Raw genomic sequence first — 26,850 nt, 5'->3', positions numbered from 1 at the left:
TCTACCGTGCTCAGGAGTGAACAAGGCTCTGAAATCAGCTACAAGGGTCGATCTGTTTTTTTTTTTTTGCCACTACTGTACTTCGGGACATCATAATAATAGAATATATAGTTTATTTTTTAAGATAATATTATTCTCATATATAGTTTATTTTTTAAAATAATATTATTCTCATACTATTTTTTTAATTTATCAATGTTATTTTTTAAATAATGTATAAATTCTAAATTAGATTATGTTATTTACATGCGCATGATGTCGCAGAAAGTATGGTGTGTATTGAACAAGAGAACGATTTTGCAAAAACCAAATTCCATTGCTTCCCCTTCCCCCCTTTTCCAATGCCAGCTGATTGTCTTTAGATATTATTGATCTTCTCTCCTGGCAATGCCTTATGTATAATCACCAGGCTTCGGTACTGGGCACAGAAACGCATGAAGTTCAGAACGCACGGACGATAGTGTTTTGTTGTCGAGTGGAGTGGGAAATGGAGAGCGCCGTTTCTTCGTGTCTCAACATATAAACAATTCGTCACAGTACATTCCTAGTGCTGACAATAAATGTCTACCATTAAAGTATTAACGTGAGTTGTAACCTTCAATCAGGTGTCCCTACGCCGAAGCCTGTTACACGTACCGCAGCCAAGCAGCAATACACACAACGGTAATGCGCATTACGGACCCACCTGTGCTGTTGCAGTCACCCCTCCACGGGTCATGACGTCATTTATACTCCGTGTACTCTAAACCTCATGGTTACTCTGTGTCCCTGGTAATCACTTCTGAAGTTGTGGTGCCAGGAAGGCGGAGTTGCCCCGATGATAAATGATAGCGGATGATCATGTATGATTATGTAGCGCCAGATGAGGTCTTAAATCTAGACTTAACCCAAATTCCAGATCTTCGAAAAACATAAGAATAGAGAAAGGAAAAATCCCTGTGCTCTCACCGGGTATCGTATCCGGGACCTCATGAACTCTTACCAGAAATTCTGACCACTACATCAGGCTGGTCTGTTTTTGTTTCCTCTTACCTCAAATGTAAAGTAAACATGTTACCTGTGTGTTCGAACGGTAGCTCTTGCGACGCAGAATAAAGCACGGCTAAAACAGGCTTCTATTACAATTTACTTGCAATTTAAGTCTCGTATTTTCCTTGATATTGCTAGCAAGAGCAATTATGATAAAAAGAAGTGACATTGGTAACAAGATGAAGAAGCAGAATTTTTGTGAAATAGTAAAAAGTAAGCGTCAATATGTGTCATCTTCATAGCATCGATATTTTAAATTGTCATTGCTTCTCTTCTCAAGTCGAAGGTTCGATTGTTCAAATCCGGCGAATACGGAGGGTTTTAAGGAAATAGAAATTCTTATCATTTCTCTTCTCTGAAAGTAGAGAGACCTGGGAGGTCCAAGCCATAAATTTGTGTCACTTACATGAAATCTGTGATTGAATCAGAGAACTTCAGTGGAAAAGTACCGACCGTAAGTCAAAATTCGTCTCTATTAGTTACCGTCCTTGACTATCATCGGAGTAATGGATGTCTTGCAGGTGGCTTCTCTTCAGGAACGGAATTTCACACTGCCAAACTAACAGAGTCCATGAAGGTCTTATTAGATGTACATTTATGGTAAAGTCAGGAACAAAAGAACTAGATTTATGTTTCCATAAATTGACTTACATAGAAATCTACGAAGAAATCGCTAATAGAATTTCTGTTAACGTGAACGTACCTAAAATAGCATTTTATCTGTCCGACATATCATTATCTGTATGTCCTCAAAAACAGTTAAAGCCAATTTGTTGATTTTTTTTATTAAAGTCACTGTGCAGGTTTCTTAATATTTTCGGCGATTCTGCACCGCTACTGTTCTGTTGTGCTTCGTCTCCCCTTCATGTGATAGTATTAGGTTAGGTGCACTTTCGGCTTTCTTCTTGAAAATTTTCTAATGCTTTTTCATATGGAGCGGCGAAAATCACAGCGAGACAAGTGACCAACGGGCTTCGAGCTCACACAGACGCTTCTTCTGGCCCCAATTTCCTTGCAAGGCTGCGTTTTCACTTACCTTTCATTCATTCATTCATTCATCCATTCATTCATCCATCCATTCATTTCATTTTTAATTGCACATCTTAAAGATTTAACCCATGGCAGTCGCACAAGATATTTTCACATAAGTGAAGTTATTCACGAACAGAAAAGAGAAATGAAATAATTTATTATGTGTGCAGTTTTTAATGCAACTTAGCTGCTGTAGAAAGGCGTGACATAGTGCATTTTTCTAATAGCTGGAATTTAAAAGCTAGTGTGTGCGGTTGTATGTAAAGTTTCGAGAATTTACAAGTAAGGTAAGGGCTCGTTGCAAGATATAAATATACCGTTATTCAGGTCTGCGGGAAAACAATAAGAAAAGATGTTACGATTTTGGATGACCTTTCGAAATGTGTTTTGCGTGCGTCGGGCTATTTATACCGTCTATGAAGAGCTGAAGAACGATTTGTCATAAACGTGAGGGATGATCTGGCAGCGACAGTGAATCGAGTGAAAAGTGTGACGACACACTAAGTAGTTCTTTCCCTGTGGATGTAATTCAGTCGCAGGGAGAATCTGTAGTTAAACTACATTTTTACCAGACAGCGGATTTTTAGGCACTAAGAACTGCAGTTTTAGGTGCGTAAAGTAAGCTCAAAATTTAATAAATTAGGCTCTATGCATTTTAGCCACATACAGTATGATCAACGCTTCAAACTTATTTCACTGAAATTATACACTAAAATACACAAAACATGGCACAAAAAATATATTTAAGAAATGGAGGCAGACAACTGTATATTATATAAACACAATTGCACAAATTTAATATATTGAAAAAAATTAAGTAATTATTACACTTTTTAAATTATTGAAATTCAGTTCCATGCTCATTCACTTTCATAATTATCTCCACAGTACACCATCAGATTTTTTTCTAAATTCTCCTCAGTTAATCTTTGTCTTTTTGTCAGTGAGAATCATTTTGAAAGCAAATGTTTCAGTAGAAATATCAATACCTACTGGAACATTCACATTTTCCCCCAGTATCACTCTTGATACTTTTCCCAACAATGAAAATCCTACAGTCTTACTCAGTGCATTGATCCACTTACTTTTAACTTTTTTCTCAGTTTCACCCAAAGCGCAATATATGTTCACCTGGGCATCCTTACTATTGCTATTTTGCTACAAAGAAATTGTTTTTACGTTCTAATTGTTCAATGCTTGCAGATATGAATGAAAAGTTTGATGTTATGTAGACATCTTTTTTGACTGATGGTTCATAGACACTTTTTCACTGCTTTCACACACGCTGAAGTATGAGATGCAGGTAATTCTTCAATAACTATGGCCACTTATTTAAAATATTTAGAACAATACTCAGGGTGCGAATTAACGGGGGGTGGGGCGGGGGATCTTCCCCCCTGTTGGAAAGTTATTCCCCTCTCATAAATTCATATTAACATCCCTGCCAGGGATAACTTCTATCCCCCCCCCAACAAAATATAATTGTTTTAATACGAGTATATGTACTTTATAAAGTATTAAGTAAGCAAGGAAAATAATAATATTGATGTATTATCACCACTGGCAAGCTGACAACAATCAATAACTTAGGAATTACACATCTTATCTTAAGCCTGCTCATGTACAGGGACATCATTTTATTTTTACTAACATTTTTAATATTAACCTGGCTATACCTTTAGAGAACCGGAAACACCGTTCGCTACCTCCTTCCACGACTGGAGTTCGATTATACTGGCGTAAAACACAAACACATCACTTTAATAGGTATAGGAGGGAAGAAAAGTACTTCATCCATTTACGTAAACTAGGAAATATCGCGATTTTGAGTTAGATAATTTTCATTAGGTTTTTATTTAATCAAAATGCAGTACTGTATTAAGAATAAGTGTTTTTACTCACGAACTGAGCTATCATGCGAACGTATTCATTATGCAGTGTATGTTATACTGTCTACAGCACATTAGCGTACAATATATAGAATGAAGTTCAATTGAAAAATAATCATAATATGGTTATTTAAACACATTTTTGAAAATGGTAGCCGTTCATTTCGATAGCCTACAGGCTTCAGTTCTTTTGTGCATATTATCGCACTATAGACTACTGCATCTAATTCCAATTCCTAGTTTCGTCCTTCGTACTAGTAAATCATGTTGAAATAATTCTGTACCTACTCTATAAAAGAGTACCTTATGTACTGTAAAGTCAATCTTCACTTCTGCACGACCCGCACAGATAAAATTACTCAGACATGCTATCTACTGTCCGTCCAAGGGTTATGCCGCAGGATCGTAGAAAGGAGGGAAATCACGTGACAGTTAATTACTTAACGAGGCCCTTTTATTTAAGTTATTTTAAACAGTTGTATAATATTACGTAAACGTCCAATTCCTAACAGACATTAATGTTTTCAGAAAAGAGCTAAGACAGCCCTGCTTTTACAGAGGGGCGTGCAGAAGCAGGTGGGGGAAATCGGGATGCGACGTAGGCAAACGGACAGTACCTGTGCGAAAATATGATTCAATATTAAAAGTTCTTTCGTCACTGGAAAACGCGAACATAATATTTCTGGAACGTACTATACTCAGTAACTCAGTGCTGTTTACTATAAGCAGCCTTGATTCTGTCTGGAGAACAGTTGAAACTTCATTAGTAGAAGGGGTGGGAGTGAAGTACATTCAAAAACTCAGGTACAATAAAAATTGAAGTAAAAATAAAATGATGTCCCTGTATATAATTATTATTATGATCAAGATGCAAGACAAGCAACTCAGTGCGACCAAGCGTTGAACCGTATCGAATGACAATAATAATTATTTTATGTATGGTATTCTCTATCTAGAATTCTATCCCCCCCCCCAATCAGAAACCTTAATTCGCACCCTGATAATACCACAATTGACTGAATCTATGTTCCTCATCGTGTAACAACAGGCTGAGGTGGGAGTGGAATATCTGGGCATTTCTCTCTGAATATTGAAATCCTGGATGAGGCTTCACAGAAAATATTTTTTCACACTGGAAATTAACTAATTGACAAGAGGAAATTCGTTCCTGATTGTTTTAGAAACCCTGTGAAGGGAATGAACTAAACAGGTTACATGAATGATGTTAGGATAAAAAGTTTTAAGAAGTGGAGCTGCAGCAACTATGCATGATGCAGCACCAGTACAAATCACAGAACTTTAGAATCACTAGTAAATTGACAGGGTACAACAACTGTAGGTCTTCGTTTACAAAATAAGCAATAGTTACCGGAATTAAAATTCTAAATGTTGTATTGCCGTATTTCTATCACAAACTGCGATTACTTGGTTCGAACAACCAGAATCTCAATGACCTATAAATACTTTAACTATCGAAATTTAAGAGCTTAAAATGTAGTTGTATTTAAAAGAATTTCACCTCAGCGTGTCTCAGTCAATGTATAAATATTATAGTAGGCCTACTCATTAAAATACATTTCAACTATTGCTACATACCTTTTTGCTACAAATCTCGCAGTATATTATTTTTCCATCGAAAGTGAATTATGGAAATTCTGTTAGCCATTGCCGGATCACCATAGATCACTTTTATCTTTCGGCATTAAGCTGCACAGGATAACGTCCTACCACAGTCTAGTATATACAGTCACGAAGCTTGAGTTGTGAGGTTGCTAGGAACAATAGACTGTGCCGGTACTATTTTGCATTTTCTGTAATGAGGCGATGTTAGCGATCCTAGTGGTTAGCAACTATCTACGGATGCATATTTACTACATATTGAGCTTCGTGACGGTATATACTAGACTGTGGTCCTACCACTTAAAACTTCTCAACACAAGTAATGAGAGGGAAAGAGGAACAGCTGATCTAACAAACATTCAAACTCTGATACAGCATTGTTGTTGAAATTCTATTTGACGAAAATACAACGTTCCATCCACTGTTGCATTTCCTGATAGTGTTAAAGTTAAACCATGAAAAACTGACCTTTAACATTGCCTAGGTAGGCCTACATGTATGACCATGTGAGTAAATAGTGAAGTAACACAACTTTGCATCGATTTAGGCATTTTAAGCTGAATATTAACAAATTAAGTTCTAACAATTATTTTAGGACACTATCCAACTTGAATATCTTTCAATTTTCATGAAACATAAATATTAATAATTATTTTTTCCTTTCTCCTAAAATCCGATGTCCGATAACACACCATCATATGACAGGTAACATGAAGAACTGATGGGTATGCGACAAATATTTTACGCCTTGGCTAAGTTAATGCACAGAAGGCACACAAGGACAAAACAGTTTACTTTTCCTTTCACTCTATTTGCAAACATTCCTCGCGCCATCAAGTTCTCAAAACTCACGGTAGAGGCGGTTGTCTACTGAACCTAGCGACAACATCAGGAACTACTTTACAGAAATGGTCTAAAATTATTCTTTTAAAGCTATGCACTGCAGACTTCCACTGAATTACCCTCTTTCCTTTCGGCTTCAAATTAATTGAATATTTTATTGGTAGAAGAGTTTTAGCGGCAGTAAATATCAGATATCGTACAACCTACGATTACACTGTCTTCTATACAGTACATACGTATAATCTCGTAAACTTCCAGTGAAGTTACAATAGTTACAATTTTTTTAACAAGCCCAATAATAAAATTAATCTCACTGTAACAAAAAAGTTGTGCTTGTAGATATTACTGCATACAAAATACAAATAGGTAATTGAAAATAAGCAGTCTTTGTTACGAACGAAAAAGTCATGATCAGCATAAGTTAATTTAAAATTAGGCCTACAAATCTGTTAACACCGGCAAAATATATTTACGTTGGTACTGTGTGTAATTCATTCTCTCATGTAAAGATTAGAAACTTCTTAGTTACTTCGTTCTACGCATTGCATCACATTGTCTACGAATTTTCCATTTTATATTATGTCGTAAACATTGTAGTTCTGAATACAAAATTAGAGGTGAAATTTTCCTAATTTTTGTTGGCAAATGCATTTTACAATAGACCTTCCCTCCTTTCCCTTCGCATTATTTACGGCCTGTTACCTTTCTCAATACTTTTTGCTGGTTCAGTTGAAGAGAAATCCTTACGGCCTTAACTCTGCCAGCTAAAATGAATTATTATTATTATTATTATTATTATTATTATTATTATTATTATTATTATTATTATTATTATTATTATTATTATAGGATTGACTTATTCGTAGCTAATTTAATTTCATTCCGTTCATTAGACACACTTAAATTGTGGAGCAAAGTGTGTTTATTTATTTATTTATTTATTTATTTATTTATTGAATTTGATTATCCTAATAGTCTATTGACATTACACACAACCATAAGAATTTCTTCAAATCCCCTGCTAATTTTTATGCACGCGTATTATTCAGGGACATAGTTGTCTTATTATTACCGTAAATCTACCAATTGGGCCTTTCAACTTTCCTTTCGAAAGGAATTACGCTAAGCATTTTATCATGCTTCCCCTCGTCCGTCGAAGACTAGTGCAATGAAATGAACTCTTTTCGAATAAAGCTACCATAGTCTGGCACAGTGGTTCCCAAACTTCTTGAAAACGCGACTCACTTTTGGGCAAAACTTCTGTTTGCAATCCCCCCACTAACATACCGATTCTTGACTCCTAAATCCCTGTAAATTCTCAAACAACTATAATGTTACGCAAAACCAGTGGATGCCACCCAAAGTATGATTCTGAAGAACAGTTTTTTAATACAATGATTACAAAGCAGGAATTACCAAGATTATTACACTTTTACTACGTCATACTACTTTTGACCAATAAAACGGTACGAAAGGACGTATTTCAACCAATCATGGCTGCTTATCGCACAATTTTATCGCGTCCCTAGCATTTGTTTCTTTGTTTGCCAACATTTCAAACTGCGCTGGTCTGGACGTCAAAAAAAAAAAAAATACAAACCACTTCAGTCGATGCACAGCAGTTTCAAATATGACTCGCATTGGCATTCAAGAACAAGAATTAATAAAGATCACTGGTCATACCTTTGCATCTTCCCTGAAATCCTATTTACAAATAAATGAAGAGCACCATTCGGAAATCCTGCATAAGTTGAATACACCATGTAGGCCTACATCAAGAAGTTCCACTTCTTTTACGCACACGTCCAATATAACATCAACTGAACCACTAAGCACTAAAACATTCAAATTTGAAAATTGTACATTCAATAATTATTCCTTTTAAAATTATTCACGTTTATTTTTTATGTCATCGTCGTTAATTAAAACTTTTCTAACACTTGTATATATTATTTAGGTTATGTTATAGCTTCTGCTATATGGTATTATTGATAGTCACGTATTAGAGATTGTTTAATATTAAGATTTATTGAAAATCATCTGTCAAGTGACGTTGGTTACTGGGATTCGGATAATTTAAGTGGAATGCAACTGTTTTAATAAAAATGAAACTGGATCAACAAAGCCTTCTTGACCAGTAACACTGCCATCGTGATCTAGATCGAGAAGGCATTGCTAGTAATCGTCAACAGAGTTCAATGAAGATTCCATAGTTGGCACAACTGATAGCAAGATAACAGCTAACTTCGAGCATTACAGTATATTTTATGTTCGAAGACAGCTAATCATAACACACTACTGCCATCTAGCATGCATCTAGCGTAATATTTGTAATGTTGAGATGGTACAGTAATACATTTGAAGACAGTTGTATTTTCGTAAGTCAATTAATATTTTTTTGTATTGGAGTACTTCGTTATTTCTAATCTTTATATACTTTCTTCTAATCGTGTAATAGTCAATTAAATCCCACTCGAGTTCTGATTTTCTCTAGATAAATCAAAACCTCTAGTGAGATTACTGTTGATAAAAATCATAGAATGAAATCAAGAACAGAATATAAGTTTGAATGAATAAATATATGGGTTAATAGAAAAAGACATGGGCATTAAACCATTTGCATAATATTATTTTTAAATTTATCAAAATTAAAATTACCTAGGTCTGGCTTTATTGTCAATATTGAGTTGTATGATCGTGGCCCGTAATTCTGGCTGTGGTTCGGTCCAGTGCAGTGGTTGTGTAACGTTTAGTTTCAGCTAAAGGACATGTCTATGACATCATTCTTAAGCATTTAAAACAAAAATTTTTACAAATCATACGACTTTAAGAACTTGATTCTTTACGGTTTAATTATGCATCCTAATGTACAGTCTTAAAGAATTTACAAGAGTGGCGTGATTTGTAATAATTGTTGTGATAAATGCGTAAAAAATGTAGTTTTGTAGTTAAAAACCGAAAAAACTGTATTAAGCAACTATGGAATTCACAACACATTTATAGCTTCAGAATATTAGTTAATTAAAGAAATGATACTCCTGAATTGTTCATTCTTCATCTGTAATATTATTTTACCTTTAAAACTAAAGAATAATGGTATTTTACAGGCAAATTCAAATTAGTGTAATTCTAAAAATATTGAGATTAGGACAAATGTTTATATGACATTTTTTGCTCAGAATGTCTTCGGAAATAAGACCCGTAAGAGAGGGTAAATCGTCGTGAATCACCCTGTATATTTAAATATAATGCAACTGTCTTCTCCTCCCCCCCCCCCAATGGAGTATAAAAAACTCTTTCTTTTGTGTATAGAAATGGACTCGTTCACATCGGTGAGTTTACGGCGGTTTACGGGATATGACGTAAGAATTACAATGGCAAACGAAGTCGAATTTTCTTCCCGTAAATCTTTTCATATTTTCTCCCTATTAGTTCAGGTTTAACTTAGACACCACACGTCAAAATTCACGGCTGGTTTTCATCTATGTTTATGCCACACCAGTAAGATTACTATTCAATATTATTCAGTCATCGAGATTTCATGACGGCCTATGAATCAACATTTGCAGTGTTACAATACAGGGCCTACGCCTAACTTATTTTTATTTACTATAATCAGCTTCATTATCCATCCTATTTTGTAGAACAAGCAAACATTCTCATGGGGGCAGATAAAAAAGTTATTTTTATCCCACCATATTAATAATGTCAAAACAAGTGCTTATACTTGGAAGTTATGGTTTTACAGTGCAGTGAATAGTTCCGATCAATGATAATTTATAGTGTAAATGAAATGTGTTTTATAGTGTCAGTGAAATGCGTCCTAAAGTGTCAGTGAAATGCGTCATAGTGCCACTACAGTGACTGAGATGAGAGTAAAGTAAAAGACTATTATCAGTACCAAAGTGAAACTTATGTAGGGCCTATACATATGTAGGTTGGATTGTAAAATTAGGTTCACTTATTAATTAGGTTATTTAATGTATTATTATTAATTGTAATTATTGTGTTAAATTGTATTGTGTATATAATTGTATTGTGTATTGTAATTTTATTATGTATTGTTTATATTGTGTATATTATCACTGCCTACGGACTGGAAGGTCCGGGGTTTGATCCCAGGTGGTGACAGGATTTTTTCTCGTTGCCAAACTTTCAGAACGGCCCCGAGGTTCACTCAGCCTCCTATAAAATTGAGTACCGGGTCTTTCCCGGGGGTAAAAGGCGGTCAGAGCGTGGTGCCGACCACACCACCTCATTCTAGTGCCGAGGTCATGGAAAGCATGGGGCTCTACCTCCATGCCCCCCAAGTGCCTTCATGGCATGTTACGGGGATACCTTTACCTTTACCTTTTTTGTATTATCACTGCCACCGGGTGCTTGCCCACTTGCAGTGTAAATAAATGCACATACAAATTTTAGCCACTCGAGCGCAATTATGAGGACCCCCCTAGAAAGTAAGTTTCCCTGGGGTCGATTAAAAAACAATTTTATGGAAAGATTTATTGCAACAGATACAGTAATTATTGAGCTAGTTTTCAACATATTCCCCACCGAAAGCGAGACATTTGTCACAACGTGGGATCAAGAAAGGTGCAGACGGCTGTCACACACAGGTTCCGATCCCAGGCGGCAGACTTCTACGACACAGGGATCCCACGGTATGACTAATTTCTCATATCCGGTAGGAAATATCTTGAAAAATACTTCAACAATATCCATATCTGTTCCAATAAATCTTTCCGTGAAATCGTTTTCTTTCTGTAAACGGCCCCTGGGAAACATACTTTCTGGAAGCCCCTCGTAATTGCACTCGAGTGGCCAAAATTTGTATAAGCACTTGTTTTGGAATTGTTAACATAGTGGAAGACTGCTCCCATGAGAATGTTTGCTTGTAAGCCATCTGGCATATTTTCCCGCGACCTGTAGAGTTGCAAGCACGTGTACAATCGCTTTCTGCAGAGGGGCGGACACATGTTTATAAAAGCGGAGAAGGAAACAAAGACATGGAAATCGATTAAAGACAGTCCAATTCAAGAGTGGGCGCCCTCAGCGTGGAGGGAGAGGTGTGGTGGTCACATGTCTCGATTCACAAAACTCAGCAACAGCGGAAGTATACATACGTAAAAAATCATTATCACCGACCTCAGCGCAGCGTAATTCTTGCAGGCCGGCGGGTTTAGCGTATCCAAGGTGACCGAGTGGCCCAACCCATTCCCTTTTTCATTCATCCTGCAGCTTAGGTGTCGGTTCCATCTCTCCGCGGCGCTCTCCTGCCTGACCCACTTTCATGGACCCTGCCTGACTGAGCGACGACTCGAGCGTGTGGTTCATTTCAAACGCAATTCAAGAACAACACATCGTTATCACTCACTCTACCAAATTCGAGAAGAATTCTGACATTCGATTAAGGCATTTACATCTCCATCTCCGGTTCATTTCACAGAGCAGCAAAAGATACGATAAATGCATGAAAACTGGGTTTACAGTATATGCGTACTTATAATCATCATTCATCGAAATGGCATGCAAAAGTATTGGAACAAAGTACGTACGTATGTATGTATGTATGTATGTATGTATGTATGTATGTATGTATGTATGTATGTATTTTTTTTTCGTATATCAGCATGCTCCATTACATTGGAGTAATACTACATGCTTTACATAAAATATTACAATAATTAGTTACATAATTTACGACATGAGAACAAGATATTTACAATTTTGATTGAGATCTTGAAATTCTTATAGATACAAGTGTTGCCTAATTGTACTTCTTCTATTTTAGGTTACCATCATTGTTAGTATTATTTATAATTTCAATTACTGTCACATTCTGCCAAATTCTATGGATTTTATAAATTTTCTGAAGCTTTTGAGGTATATTGTTGTGAACTGATCAAAAGGTGGAGGCCAGGTTTGACCTGTGCGTATTATATTAGTTCGTAGAATTCTTCTTTATTTTGTCAGTGTGGCACATCTTAGTAGTATATGGTTGACTGTCTGTTCTTCTTTTAGTCTGCAAGGGCACGTTGGTGTTGGAATAATCTTGAATTATGTATGTATGTATGTATGTATGTATGTATGTATGTATGTATGTATGTATGTATGTATGTACAGTATGTATATACCTTTTTTTGAGCAGCATGTTACATTACAAATGAGAAGTAATACTACATGCCTAGGTTTACCTTCAAGTACATAATCCATTTACATTATATATTATGTTGCCGTTCTAGATTAAATAAGGATTAGTGTAGTTCATCTGCTATGTGTAACTGCCAAGATAATATTGGTACTTCTTAATCTAACTTATTTCCTATTCCTAACGTATGAAGTACAAGAATCTATTTACATATTCTAGCACTTAAATATTTACAGTATTTACATATTTACTATCTTTTTGATGAGCCTATTTTCAGATAAATTATATCCTCTAATATTCTAGCTTAATTACATAATATAAGTAACCTATTTTGGACCCTTATCACTTAATTCTGACTTTTAACCTCTTCATCTTCCCAAGTATGTATGTGTATGTATGTATGTATGTATGTATGTATGTATGTATGTATGCATAGTTTTTTTTTGAGCAGCATGTTACATTACAAATGAGAAGTAATACTACATGGCTAGGTTTATCTTCAAGTACATTATCGATTTACATTATATATTATTATGTTGCTATTCTAGGTGAAGTATGGATTAGTGTAGTTCATCTACGATGAATAACTGTCAAGGTAATATTGTTACTCCTTAGTCTAACTTATTTTCCTAATCCTAACCTATGGTGTACTAGAATTTATTTACATATTCTAGCATTTAAATATTTACACTATCTACATATTTACTATCTTTTTGATGAGCATATTTTCAAATACATTTTATCCTCTAATATTGTAGCTTATTTACAGAATATAAGTAACCTATTTTCGGCCCTTATCACTTAATTCTGACTTTTAACCTCTTTATCTTTCCAAATAACTTATCCTTATATACTAGCCAGCCTATGTATGTATGTATGTATGTATGTATGTATGTATGTATGTATGTATGTATGTATGTATGTATGTATGTATGTATGTATGTATGTATGTATGTATTTATAAAACACTGGAAGAACTTTGAACCAAATTAACTTGTTATAGAGCAACTAGCTATGGGCTAGAAGATCCTGGGTTCAATCCCGGGTAGTTGCGGAATTTTTCTCGTTGCCAAAACTTCCAAAGAAAGGAAGAAAAGGAAAGGAAAGCAAGAAAAAGGAAAGAAAAAATAAATGAATGAAGAAAGAAAGAACTAGGAGAGAAAGAAAAAAGGGAAGAAAAAAAAGAAAAATATAAGAAAGAAAAAAGGGAGGGAAGAATGTAAGAAAATAGAAAAGATTAACGAAGAAAGAAAAAAGGAAGAAAATAATAAAAAGGAAGGGAAGAAAAAAAGAAATAATGAAAAGAGAAATGAAGAAAGAAAGAAAAAAGAAAGAAAAAAGAAGAAAGGAAAAAAAAAAAAAAGAAATACAAAGGAAAAAAGTACTCACAGAATACACCGGAATACATTTTCATGAACAAAAAGTGACAGTGTAACATTCAAAACATTTCAAACATGGGTTTGGTGTCGTAATTTCAGGATACCATCAAAACAGTGTGATTATAGTTTCAGTGTTGCTTAATTAATCCCGTCCCTTTGATGTTAGTGAAATAGGCATAATAAGTCCACTGAGACTAGACTGAAATGTTAAGATAACATCTAAGTCGCCACTACTCTCATTCTATTTCTAATTCGAACCCATCTCGCTGTTATAAGACAACGATAATAGCGCGAGGAGCCACACCCTTACGAGTCCTCGACCGTGAATACCGTACAACTCATGTTACTAGTAATTACATATAAAGTACTTAAAGCATGCTATTACTTTGCTATCATCTTAATAATATAACACCCTTTTTACAACATTGCAAACTTGAATGCTTTTAAAGATTTTGTTTTGTTTTGTGACAACGGAACTTCAAATCAGCACGTACAGATGTAACCCAGCTTAATGTACGTAATCTTACATTTCAGAACCGAGGTCCGGCTGTTAAAACATATGTCTCTACATTTAAAATATGTTTCGACATGATTTCAAACAAAAGAATTCTTTTGTCTCCAATTTTTTTTTATCTTTAGATTATAGATAAGCAAGTTCCATATATGTTAATATTATGTCATTATGCAACGTTTCCAATAGTATGGCATTACACCCACGTGGCAACTTTACAAGGCGGCCATTTTGAAGCGGATGGATAAATATGCACGACACGCCCTCCGCACCTATTTTCGTAATGTACGTCTATTTCTCTCAGAAGTTATAATTTGCATACTAAAACGTTACGTAATGCGAAATAATTGACGATTTTAACCAAAGCGGATTTGATCTATGCTTCTTTAAAATAGATTAATACCAAACGCCAAAATCCCGCAACTGGATCAAAATTGTTGATGTGCTTTCACACAAATGGAAGACTTTTCAATGCTTTTGAAATTTAGGAAAAACAGATCTAAGTAACACTCATTTCAGCGTCATTCATTCATTTAGTGTTCTACCCAAGGGCAGGTCCTTCACTGCAAACCCACTTCTCTCCAATCTTTCCTATTTTCTGCCTTCCTCTTCATTTCCTCATATGATCCACATATCTTAATGTCGTCTATGATCTGATATCTTCTTCTACCCGGAACTCTTCTCCCGTTCACCATTCTTTTCAGTGCATCCTTCAGTACGCAGTTTCTTCTCAGCCAGTGACCCAACCAATTCCTTTTCCTCTTCCTTTTCAGTTTCAGCATCATTCTTTCTTCACCCACTCTTTCCAACACAGCTTCATTTCTTATTCTGTCTGTCCACTTCATACATTCCATTCTTCTCCATATCCATATTTCAAATACTTCTATTCGCTTCTCTTCACTTCATTGTAATGTCCGTGTTTCTGCCCCGTACAATGCCACATTCCATACAAAGCACTTCACTAGTCTCTTCCTTAGTTCTTTTTCCAGAGGTCCGCAGAAGATGCTCCTTTTTCTATTAAAAGCTTCCTTGGACTTTGCTATCCTCCTTTTGACTTCCTGGCAGCAGCTCATGTTATTGCTTATAGTACATCCCAAGTATTTGAAGCTGTCCACTTGCTCTACTATCTTATTTAGAATTCGCAAGTTTATCTCCTGTATTTTTCTTTCTATGACCATGCTCTTCGTTTTATTTGGATTTATCTTCATCACATAGTGATCACAGCTGTCATTTAGCTCCAGTAGCATATCCTTTAGTATAATTTCTCGTCTGCTAACAACGCCATATCATTAGCAAATCTTATACACTTTATTCTTCTTCCTCCTACTATCACGCCTCCTATGTTCTGAAAACAGTTATTTATTAAATCCTCCAAGTATATGTTGAACAGGGTAGGTGATTAAGGGCATCATTGTGTACTCCTCTCCCAATTTCACTTCCTTTTGACATTTCTTCTTCTATCCTCACTTTGACTCGTTGTTTCATATAAAAATTACTGAACAGTCTTCTCTCTTTCCAATCCACACCAATTTTCTTTAGGATCAACATCAGTTTATTCCAATCCACTCTGTCAAAAGCCTTTTCTAGGTCCAAAAAGAAAAAATATATATGTATAATTTTAAAGTTACAAGCAATTGCAATTTGAAATTCATATTTTACAAAATAAACTGTAACTGTTAATTATTATTATAATTAACAATACAATCTAACCTTATAATTTGATAGCTATTCATATTTTTATAGGTCATGTTTTTTTTTATGCAGAACAAATACGTGCTTAACCAATTTACATTCACTTGTGTGAAGTGTTAAAGGCTTCTTAAGTTTTTTGAATCCACATGTTCACGTCTTTTTCTATATTTTTCCATGAGGCACTACATCGTTCATAATTTCTGCATTTTTTTATATTTAACTTTAAACTAAATACAAATGAACAAATACTCAGAAATGAGTCATCATTCTCAGAATCATATAAGAAAAAAACTCATAAAAATGAGAATATACTAGTTTTTATTCTTACCAAACATGAGTATATATTCTGTACAATATGGACAATAGAGTATGTTCTACTATGCTTTCAGGTTATGAGTATGTAATCAAAAATGAGTAGTTACTCAAATGCTTTTATTCTTACTAGCAAGAGTATTTACTAAAAAAGTCCAGTGTGTGTGTGTGTGTGTGTGTGTGTGTGTGTGTGTGTGTGTGTGTAATATTACTATAGCATATATATATATATATATATATATATACATATATATCACACACATAAATCCTCATTTTTATTCTTATCACCCTATGTGTTTCAAACCATTTTCTTATCACCCAATGTGTTTCAAACCATTTTCTAAAGAACGGCAGACTGTAGCACTGAATTGTGGAGGTCTCTTCTAGTGATTTTCTTAGCAGTACATTCACATTATTTCCATCCCTAGAGACTAAAGATTTCTGATCATGATATGACATCAACTGCGAAAATGTCAATACTTGTTCAGGAGGAAATCTAAACATAGAGTTCGTCAAGGTTACTGCAACTTCCAGCGCCATGCACCAGACAGAGGGCAGAGGTCAATCAGCAGCAGCTGTGTCCATCTACAATCTGGTTTCATTTTAGACCATTCTGACACCTCTACTTACTGGGCGTGCGTATTGAAATGTCACATATCTCCAAGGGCAGCCAGTGAAGAAAGTACATCTGCAGATCAGTACGCGCAGTTAGACAATTGGATGGCATTGAACGTGTATCTTGAAAGTCTTCGTGGCTACTCAGCCTTGCTCGTGAGATATCCCTGTTTGTGTCTCGCGAATCAATTAAATTTGCAACGAACGACAGAACTTCAGCCAAGTCGGAGTCCCAACAGTACATTTTAATGAAACACCAAGTTGTAGGGAACGTAGGGCCAGAAGTGAAAATGAATTTCACGAAGCCTTGATTACAGGCGTAGATGATCAGTTATTTAAAAAATCATGAAATGGTATTGACGTTAGATTCCTCCACTGTCCTTCAGTTGCAGTTGGCTTACCAAGAATCGAAATAGCATAATGAATAAGGGCGTAAATTATTAAGTTTTACTTACGGCCTTTGGATTGAATCTCTTTAGTTACACTTTTTAATTTTAATTTATTATTATTTATTCTTTTATTAATTTGTTCATAGTAGCCTGACCAAGGACAGGTCTTTCATTGCAAACGCAGCATTCTTCAATCTTCTTCATTTTCTGCCTTCCTCTTAGTCTCCGCACACGATTCATATACAATACCTTAATGTTGTCTTGGGCAAAGGATAATATTATTGGAATTTCCCGGTCTCTGATCTGGTCAAAAACCCTGATAAAACTGATATTCAACCCTTGCGGTGAATTTCGGTGGAGTCCGGAGGGTCTAATTAATCAAATCCACTCTCCTCACCTCCACTCTGCGGCCCTCTGAAATCTTTTAAGATGCGAAAGAAAGAGTGGTGTGGGAAAGCAACGGGAAGCTACCGCATTTATCTTTCCCAGGAAAATCTGCAAACATAATAAAAGATTCCAGATGTAAATAATCTCCCCATTCGGATGTCCGGGAGGGGGATGCTGGGGAAGGACACATTATTAAGCAACCCAACAGACAGAAGGAAAGAAGACTGAGGACTGGAACGTGGAATGTGAGGACTTTTCTGCAAGCAGGTAAGTTAGAAAAATTGAAGGAAGAAATGAGAAGAAACGGAGTGCATGTCATGAGAATATCAGAAGAGAGGTGGGAAAATAGTGATGATTAATGAAATTAGGTTAGAAGGAATGAATATGTAAAATTTTGGTAAATTCTGTTCTCGATCGTTTCTTATGGCCCTTCGAAGCTTTAAGATAATTAGGCAGTGCACTGAAGATCGTAATATATGAATAGAGAACTCCTTTCTTATAACAGCTTAGACTAACAGAGGGTAGATGAAGATCTGATTTCAGTTTTATATTAAAATTATAAATGTTTTGAACATTATTAAATATACTTTAGTTTTTAATTCAAAACATCAGAAAAAGAATGTACTCAATGCACAATGAAGGTTTTTTTAAATTTTGGAAAATCTTCCCAGTAATTATCCTTATAGATTTCTTTTATAAAACAAATTCTAACTGCTGTGAAGTTCCAAATGCTTTTAAATTAAAAATATTTAATTGGATTCAATTTCCAACAACTGTCCAAAATCTAAAGGATACAAAAAAGGGAGTGGAAGTACTCATTTCCTGATGCCATTGTAGCTGTGGATTGTACCAATATTTTTATTAAAAAACTAAATGAACATGATGATGAGTATATTAGCAAAAAAAGTGTTGCCATCCTTAATATGCGAGCTACCTGCAATGTCAAGGAAGGATTCACAAGCGTAGATAATTATTTCTTGGCCTGGATTTGTACATGACTGTCGTAGGCCTATATGGAGAAATTCAGATGTTTGTAGAGCCATGACTGGCAATAATGCCAATACACTTCTTCTAAGTGATATACTGGGTGTTCATTTCAAAGTGTGTCATGACGTCACTGTTGTTGGGTCACCGATTTGAAGCGAGTTTCAGCTTATATGTTAGAGAAGTTGCCTATTATTTAAGGCGTTCTTCAATCTGAACTTGAGAACGTGTACGGTATAACTTGAACGTCGTAGCAACAGATGGCGGTCTGTACGGTCTGTGTGCTACCATAACCTCTTTCGAACTGTGTTTTGCGCCGGCAAGTCGTACGCAGGGTATTTGTTATCATCGGTTGCGTACGGTAACATTCCACAACACAAATCAAATGCTCCGTGTCCATGTTGACCGTCGAAGTTAATGTCAACAAATACGTAAGTAATCGTCTTAACCCTCTTCCCATATCCCGACAGTACGTATTTCCAAACAGTTCACATTCCTGCCACTACCGGCGTTACCGTACGTATCGGTACGTACTCTTCAGAATGAACGTCGTATTTGCTAGGCAACTTATCTGCCTCTTAGGTTATACACCTCTGCGGAAGTGTAGGAAGATTGAATTCTCTAGGCTCATCGGCTAGCCACATCACGGCATACAGCAAGCCATGACACATTTTGAACTGAACACCCAGTAGACTATGGAATTCTGTGGCTCCAAGACAAAAGGTGATACGTAATTTTTTGGTGAAAATGAGATTCTGCGATATGTTGTGCATCCTGTTGGTATCATTATTGTGGCAAAAGATGACATGCATATCTCTATTATTTTTTCTCTCTAATCCATCGTTATGAAACATGATTCCTACGATTTGATAAGTTTGTTCAAACTATACATGTTCGCTCCTGAAAAGTGCAAGAAATGATAGGATCACATTTTGCCTTGAAGCCACAGAATAATTGGTCCCTGGCTTATTACTGTGTCGTAGACGTCTGCCGCCTGGAACCAGTGTGTGACAGTCGTCTGCACCTCTCTGTCGATCCCACGGTATGACAAATGTCTCAATTCCAGTGGGAAATATGTTGAAAATAGCTCAACAGTTGTTGTATCTGTTCCAATAATTTTTTTGAATGAAATTGTGTTTTCTTTCTGTAAACAACCCCAGGGAAACTTTTTACGGGTCTCATAATGGCACTGGAGTGGCCAAAATTTGACCAAGCACTTGTTTTGACATTATTGACAAGGTGGAAGAAAAAAAATAACTTTTTTATCTGCCTCCATGAGAATGTTTGCTTGTAAGACAGTACATAACTAAAGGCTCGGGTTTAAATACGTTCAACAGCATGACATCCCTACCATGTTTAATTAAAAATAGTTCAATTTACGCAAACAACACCAGTAGAACTAATCAACGAAACATCAGAACACGATATCAATCAAATTACAGTTGTAAATCGCTTATGTCGACACACATTGGTCCTATCAGAAAAACAGGCGAGGAACAAACCTGCTGGTTAGGGCTAGCCCAACTGACTGACCTCCTCCTCCTGCTAACGTGGGCGCCAGCTCTCAGGGCTGTAACCAGTTATCGCAATGTTTTGTATCTGTGTCTCAAGTGCTACTATGCCTGCTCTGGGATGGGCAAGGGAACACAAAACGAGTTCTGTAATCTTAAAAGCATTAGGTTTGCTCCATCACAACGTTGCCATATACTTGGCCAGGAGCGTCGCCGTGTTCAGCCAGACGTATCACACGTGTTTAACATTACTGAGCATAACAGAACGGTGGAAAGCATCAACGGCTACCACTGATGTTAATTTATCATTATTTATTTCAGGGTTCTACGCCTGACCGCTGTCTTCCTACTTCCCAATTCCTGAATGCCAGTTTTCTCCGCATTTGGCGTACTCTGCATGCTTCTATAGCTCCGCGAATGTACTCATTCCAAGATGTAGGAGGTTTACCTCTTCTTTTTCCAAGAATACTTCCAGTCACATAGGTGATATGGCCGTTTGTTATCTGTCACGTGGATCAAGTTAGCAAACCATTAACCTCCTTTCTGTTCATTTTTTTCCATTTCTTCGTAATTGTGTGCTCTGACTGAGATATTGTTTAACTAGTTCTCCCCGGATATAACACCGTCGTATACAACACGAATTCGGAGGAGATACCAGCGTATAGAGAATAATAAGTATGGACACTGTACATCGGTAATGATTTATTTCAATGACCTTCAAACCAGGGTTCAAGCTAGAAAATAAATAATTGTCGCAAAAATGCAAAAATGAAAAATTATATTTGTACAAATTGCGAAAAGATTGTGCAGTATTCTAAATAATTGTACAAAAAAAAAAAAAGATAAAATTATTAAGGTTTGTAGAAACAAAAAGTTATGTAATTTGTTTCTTAGCGTTTTATTACTTTCAATCCATCTTACCACACTCTAAATACTGTATAAGCTTATGTAAGTAAATCATTAGACGTAGGCATGTTTAGAATCAATTACTGCTGAATTTACATCACATTCAAATATGTTATTTTATGAGCATTCTAAACATTGAAATTCTTTACGAGTAGGCCCTTCAAGATTCATTGTTAGCAGAGTGCTACCTCTATTTAATGAAAGACGGTTTCTAATTACAATTTTTACAAGATTCATGTAATTAAATCCTAGCTCACAATTTACAGTATACGATGAAATTATATAAATCAATTATTAAAAAAATTTGTTTACTTAACTCCATTCCTGAACATCTACTGCTCAATACTTTCTTGAACATTGCCCATTCCATTAGCATTTCATTTAAATTCAGATTAGTTCATACACATCTCTGACTCAATTTTCTCCATTACTATCTTCGTTCCTGAAATCCAATGTGGTTGTCGCATTTTTTTTTTTTTTTTTTTTCACATTTACATTCAAAGTTTGTTGCATTTTTAGAAGTCGAGTAGCAAAATGCGACAAATGCAACTGTGGCTTAAACCCTGCTTCAAACTGTCTGTACCTACATCAACATGAGGTTTTGCCGTTTTCCCTAGAGCTAGCGCTGATATCGCACCAGCAATCGACAGCGTAACTTAAATACTTTTAAGCTCGATTCACATTATACGTCACATCACCGTCACATCACGAACCAGCAGCGTTGCATCAAAACATTGTACAATGCGTTTTGTATGGTAGCGTTCACATATACAGGCAACGTCACAGCCCATCAACGGCACGGACCGTCTGGGATTCTCGAGGAGAATGTTTTGATGTGACGTGGACGGTTTGATAGCGTGAATTGTTTATGCTTTCTTCTTCCTCCCTGTTATTTATACTCGCTTTAACATCTTTGGTCATATTGCTAGTATCTTTTGATTGAAATCCGAAGGTATGTTCTATTGTTGTGAACTAGATGGTGACTATATGTATTACTGATTTGTTATGAATATGATTTCCGTTGTGACGAATTTCTTCTCGAATTACACGAGATCCTGATATTTCGGACTTCGTGAACCCAAAATTTGTTATAATCTGACCGTCTTACTGTATGATGAATGAGGCCAATTCAATCTTTTCAGGTCCAGAATGCAAAGTGAGGTGGATTTCATTAAGGGATCAGTTTAGAAAGGCATTAAAAAAGAGGAAGACTAAGAGCGGACAGGCAACCAACACCGAAAAAAAAATGGAAATATGAAGATTATATGTTATTTCTGATCCCGTTTATTAAAGAAAGAGAAACTATAGGAAACGTTGAACCTCAAGGCAGTGACGATTCGAACAATCAAGGAAAAGAAGAAAGTTTGAACAATGATACAAATGAAGAGACTGCAGAGATTGCTGCTTCACATCCACAGGACTTAAGAAAATCAGTACTGCCAGAAGCAAGAACACTGATTCTCTAGTTACAGGGTCACAAAGGCGTCCAAAGAAAAAGGTGCAGGAGAAGGAAACAGCGTCATCTCTCGTTATGAAATATTTATTAGAAAATAATGAAAAATAAAAGCAATTGACGTCTACCTGCAGTGCGGACCCAATAGATGCATTTTTCAACGGCATAGCTGCCACAGTGAAACAATTTTCACCATTAAGACAAAATCTGGCAAAATCAAAAATTTTCAATATAATTTCTAATCTTGAATACGAAGAAATTCAAGAAAGGATGTTCCAGTCCCAAAGCAATGAGCAGCCTTCGATTTCTTCAGCACCACCAGCTCACTATCAGCATCCCGTGCTGCAGCACAATCAGCTGCAAACAGATAGGGTTTCTTATAGGACGACCTCAACTACGTCACATGATCTGACAACTATGCAAACACCGTCGCCTACACCATCACACGTGTCAGGAATATCATCAGTTCAAACCTACTATTAACAATTTTCCCCTGTGGAATAATTAACGTTTTCCTGTGAGTGATTTTATGCAAGGAATGACAAACAATAATTTGTTCTAATTGACATAATTACTTTTCCACTTCTTTGTTTAGACTACAATCTAGAAGGACTTACCTTAAACAAACCATCAACTTTTCTTTTGCTGAAATTGCTTCTCTAAATGTTGTGTTTTGTTTTTGTATTTGTATTTCTATTTTTTGAAGCAAAATATAAAACATATTTTGACATTCTAAAATACTTATAGAAGCAACTTTCATCATCCTCCAACTGTCGGTATAGTGTATGATATTCACCTATATTCTTCCTCTTTCTGAGCATTTCTTTCATCCATATTCTGTTTCGTTTTCTTCTTACGGCCTCTTCTTCGTCCAACAAGACAGCAATCATCTCAAGTTTTTGTTTGCTAAATATCGGCATTGTTCGAGAGCACAGTTCCTACAGTCTTGATGGCGGCAAACTGACGGTCACTTGCCGTTAAATGTGAATGAGTCTGCATTGGACGGTGATGGTCCGTGACGGTGATGTGACGTATAATGTGAATCGAGCTTTAACAGACTTGCCAGCTAATAGGGATTGCTGTTCCACCGTTCGCGGGTGTTCGATTACATTGACGTCTAGCATTTTACAGCAGAATCAAACGCTAAATTAGCACATGCGGACAAAACAAAAGAGCAGGAAATTTCGCTCATTGTCCATTCTCATTAATTCATATTCGCTGGAGATGAAGCAAGTTTCACTGCCTGATTTGATGCATCCTTGCACTTAGGCAGTTTAGGCCCGTTGCACACCCTATAGCTATACGATGATTCTATAAGTCTGACGAATGACCGGGGTGGCATTAGTGGTCCTGCAGAAGACCCACAATCTACTGACGAGCCCGAACCCAGCCCGGAGCCCCAAGCCCTCAGAACCTTGATCAGCATCGGAAATAAGTACTATTCCCAGACATCATCCAGCCTATTTTTAATATTACAGATGATAGATGAAATGAGGGGGAAGTGGAGTGTGTTGATGCAAAGAGGGAAATGGGAATACCCCGAGAAATGCCCTCTGTAACGTATGTATTGTCCACCTCAAATTCCACTCAGATCTGACTGGAAATCGAACCAGGATCGTCTGGATGAAAGGCCAACGCGCTAGCACTGTAGCCACAGATGACACTGCTGTTGGAAAAAATTCCTTCTCATATGAATTTTCTTTTAGTCTGTAGGAGGAATTAAAAATATCAACAGGTGCAAATCTCGACATAAAACTATATGTGGGTGCGATCACCTATCGACAGGTACAATGAGTCAAAGAATGCCACACTGCGCATGCTCCGAGCCGAAACTTTTCGATCTTTATGTTGACGAGATATTTGCTTCGCTTTTCTGCATAAGTATTACATATCTATGGGTATGCTGAGAAGGAAGTAAAGCTATAACCTTTTATGAACCGCGCTACAGATATTGAAACATATTCGCCCACTCAACAATTTATTATGTCCCTCACTGTACGCTAAATCCTTACGTAGAAAAATTTGTTGAAGACAGAACGCGGAACAAGGAGAACAAGGGGAACAAGGAGAACAAAGGGAACAAGGAGATCAGGGGGAACAAGTTGAACAAGAGAGAACAAGGAGAATTCAGAGTAAAAGAAAGTAAAACAAGGATAACAAGGGGAAAGGAATGAAGATAAAAAACAACGGGAAGAGAAGGAGAATAAGGGGAATTCACGAACAACAAGGGGGTGCATTTTTATACGAGTCAAATCCCAAGTTTCCCCCCATATACAGTGACAATAAAGATGTAGTTTACGCAGAAAAAAATAATGTAGGAGTCAGTGACTAGAGTGACAAATATCGCAATAAATATGATCGGATTTCACTTTCGTATAAATTCGGAGTTCTTTCGGAGCGGGAATCAATGAACTGGAGAACACTTGCAAGCACTGTTCATAGCATGGAACAAGAGTACATGACACTTACGTGACCCCCTCCGCCAGGCTTAGTGGAGCCGCCCACACCAGTGCCGTTGGCTGGAGACTGGTGCGTCTGCAACAAGAACATACAAGCCTGTTTAGTTGGAACAACACCGTGTTCAGTGACTGAATCACAATTACTTTATGTCGTTGCCGTCACGACCGTTTACACTGATCCACCTGACCATCACTTACCTTTCCTGAACAACTAATTCGATACAAAATTTGCCTATTGATTCTTTCAGTGTAACCTGTTTCACAGAGCTGCAATGATTACCTGAAATTTTGTCAAAGTTTCGCTGTTGGTTTTCCAAAATCTAGAATCTTCTCACTACTAGGCCTATACAGTACTTCATTTTATATTAGTATTAACTGATATCCGTGTATAATCACCACAGTCCGAATTTTCATGACCTAAAAATACTTAAAATGTCATAAAAATTACCAAAGTTTAAAGAGAATGAATGGTCTAAATATTATGGGAAATGTCCTGACCTAAAATGTTATGAAAGAAACTGGTGTTAAGATGTTAAATGATTATCAAACCACATTTTTTTGCATTAGTTTTCTCTCTTATAACATTGCTCTCTGATTTCTCAGTGAAAAATAACGAAAATAATTATAAGAGTGGGGGGGGGGAACTCGCATTCCTTGATTAGATCTTCTCCTGAAAGAAGAGAATTTAAGAAAAAGATACAGTAGAGTAGTCGGTAGAGCGTTAGCGAGCTCAGCCAAAGGTTCCGGGTTCGATACCCAGTCGTGGAACAATTTTTCCCTTGAAATTATTCAAGTCAGCTTTACAGGGAGCTATACCTGAAAGCCAGATTTATATAAATCACGTTTACTGTTGGTTAACAGAAAACCACAAATAGAATATACTTCATATATTTTCACTCGGTATTGATTTTTTAAATAATTTTCTGGGGAAATTCTACAGATACTAACAATATATTCATACTACAAAAACGAGTAATTAGAATAGTAGGTGCCAAATCTAGGAAATCGTGGAGGACCATTTTAAAAAACTACAAATAATGCCCATGGCTTGTCAGTATATTTGTTCATTAATAAACTTCCTCGTATGTAATCGCGAAAACTTTGTAACTAATGCAACAGTTCATAGCATAAATCCTTGTAAAAAAATGACTTTCATACTCCATCGGCAAGTCTATCGTGCTCTCAAGAAGGAGTGCGTTATACGGCAATAAATTTTTTTAATAGCCTCCCTATGGATATAAAAAATCAAACTCAAAATATAAGATTATTTAGGGACAAATTAAAGAAGTACCTAACTTCTCACGCCTTCTATTCTGTAGGTGAATTTATGACAATCAACAACGCTTCATGAATATTTATGTTTTTTATTAAGTATCGATACTAACTCCTTGTGTTGTACTAGTATATTGTAAAACTCTTCTGTATATATTTCAACTAGACTGTGACTATAATTAAGACTTTGTAGTACTATTAAGTATTTTTTTACGTATTCCATATTCTAGCTGTGAAGTGATGTACGAATACCATGGAATGCAAATATAATACTACTGTAATCTGAATATGCGGCACGCGTGACTTCCAATTCAAACACGCGACTACTGAAAGATCTTACTTCCTCCAGGAGAGTCTAAATAAATATGTATATTAGGCAACACTGTCAATCAATTTTTTTCTTCTCATCTTGGCAATGT

At 36.2% G+C, this 26,850-nt stretch overlaps 1 protein-coding gene across 1 annotated transcript in view; it reads right to left on the bottom strand.

Annotated features, from left to right (window-relative positions):
• The window catches only part of Sarm (sterile alpha and armadillo motif), a 406,159-nt gene that overhangs the window by 198,639 nt on the left and 180,670 nt on the right, over positions 1 to 26,850 (bottom strand). Inside the window, exon 2 of the mRNA XM_069847647.1 lies at positions 25,170 to 25,235. Coding sequence (XP_069703748.1) covers positions 25,170 to 25,235 — 66 coding nt within the window. The remainder of the gene's footprint in view (positions 1 to 25,169; positions 25,236 to 26,850) is intronic.

Source organism: Periplaneta americana, chromosome 15 (assembly GCF_040183065.1).
Source record: "Periplaneta americana isolate PAMFEO1 chromosome 15, P.americana_PAMFEO1_priV1, whole genome shotgun sequence".
Taxonomy (NCBI): Eukaryota; Metazoa; Arthropoda; class Insecta; order Blattodea; family Blattidae; genus Periplaneta; species Periplaneta americana.
The sequence above is the reverse complement of the archived record's forward strand: the minus strand, read 5'-3'. Positions and strand labels throughout refer to the sequence as shown.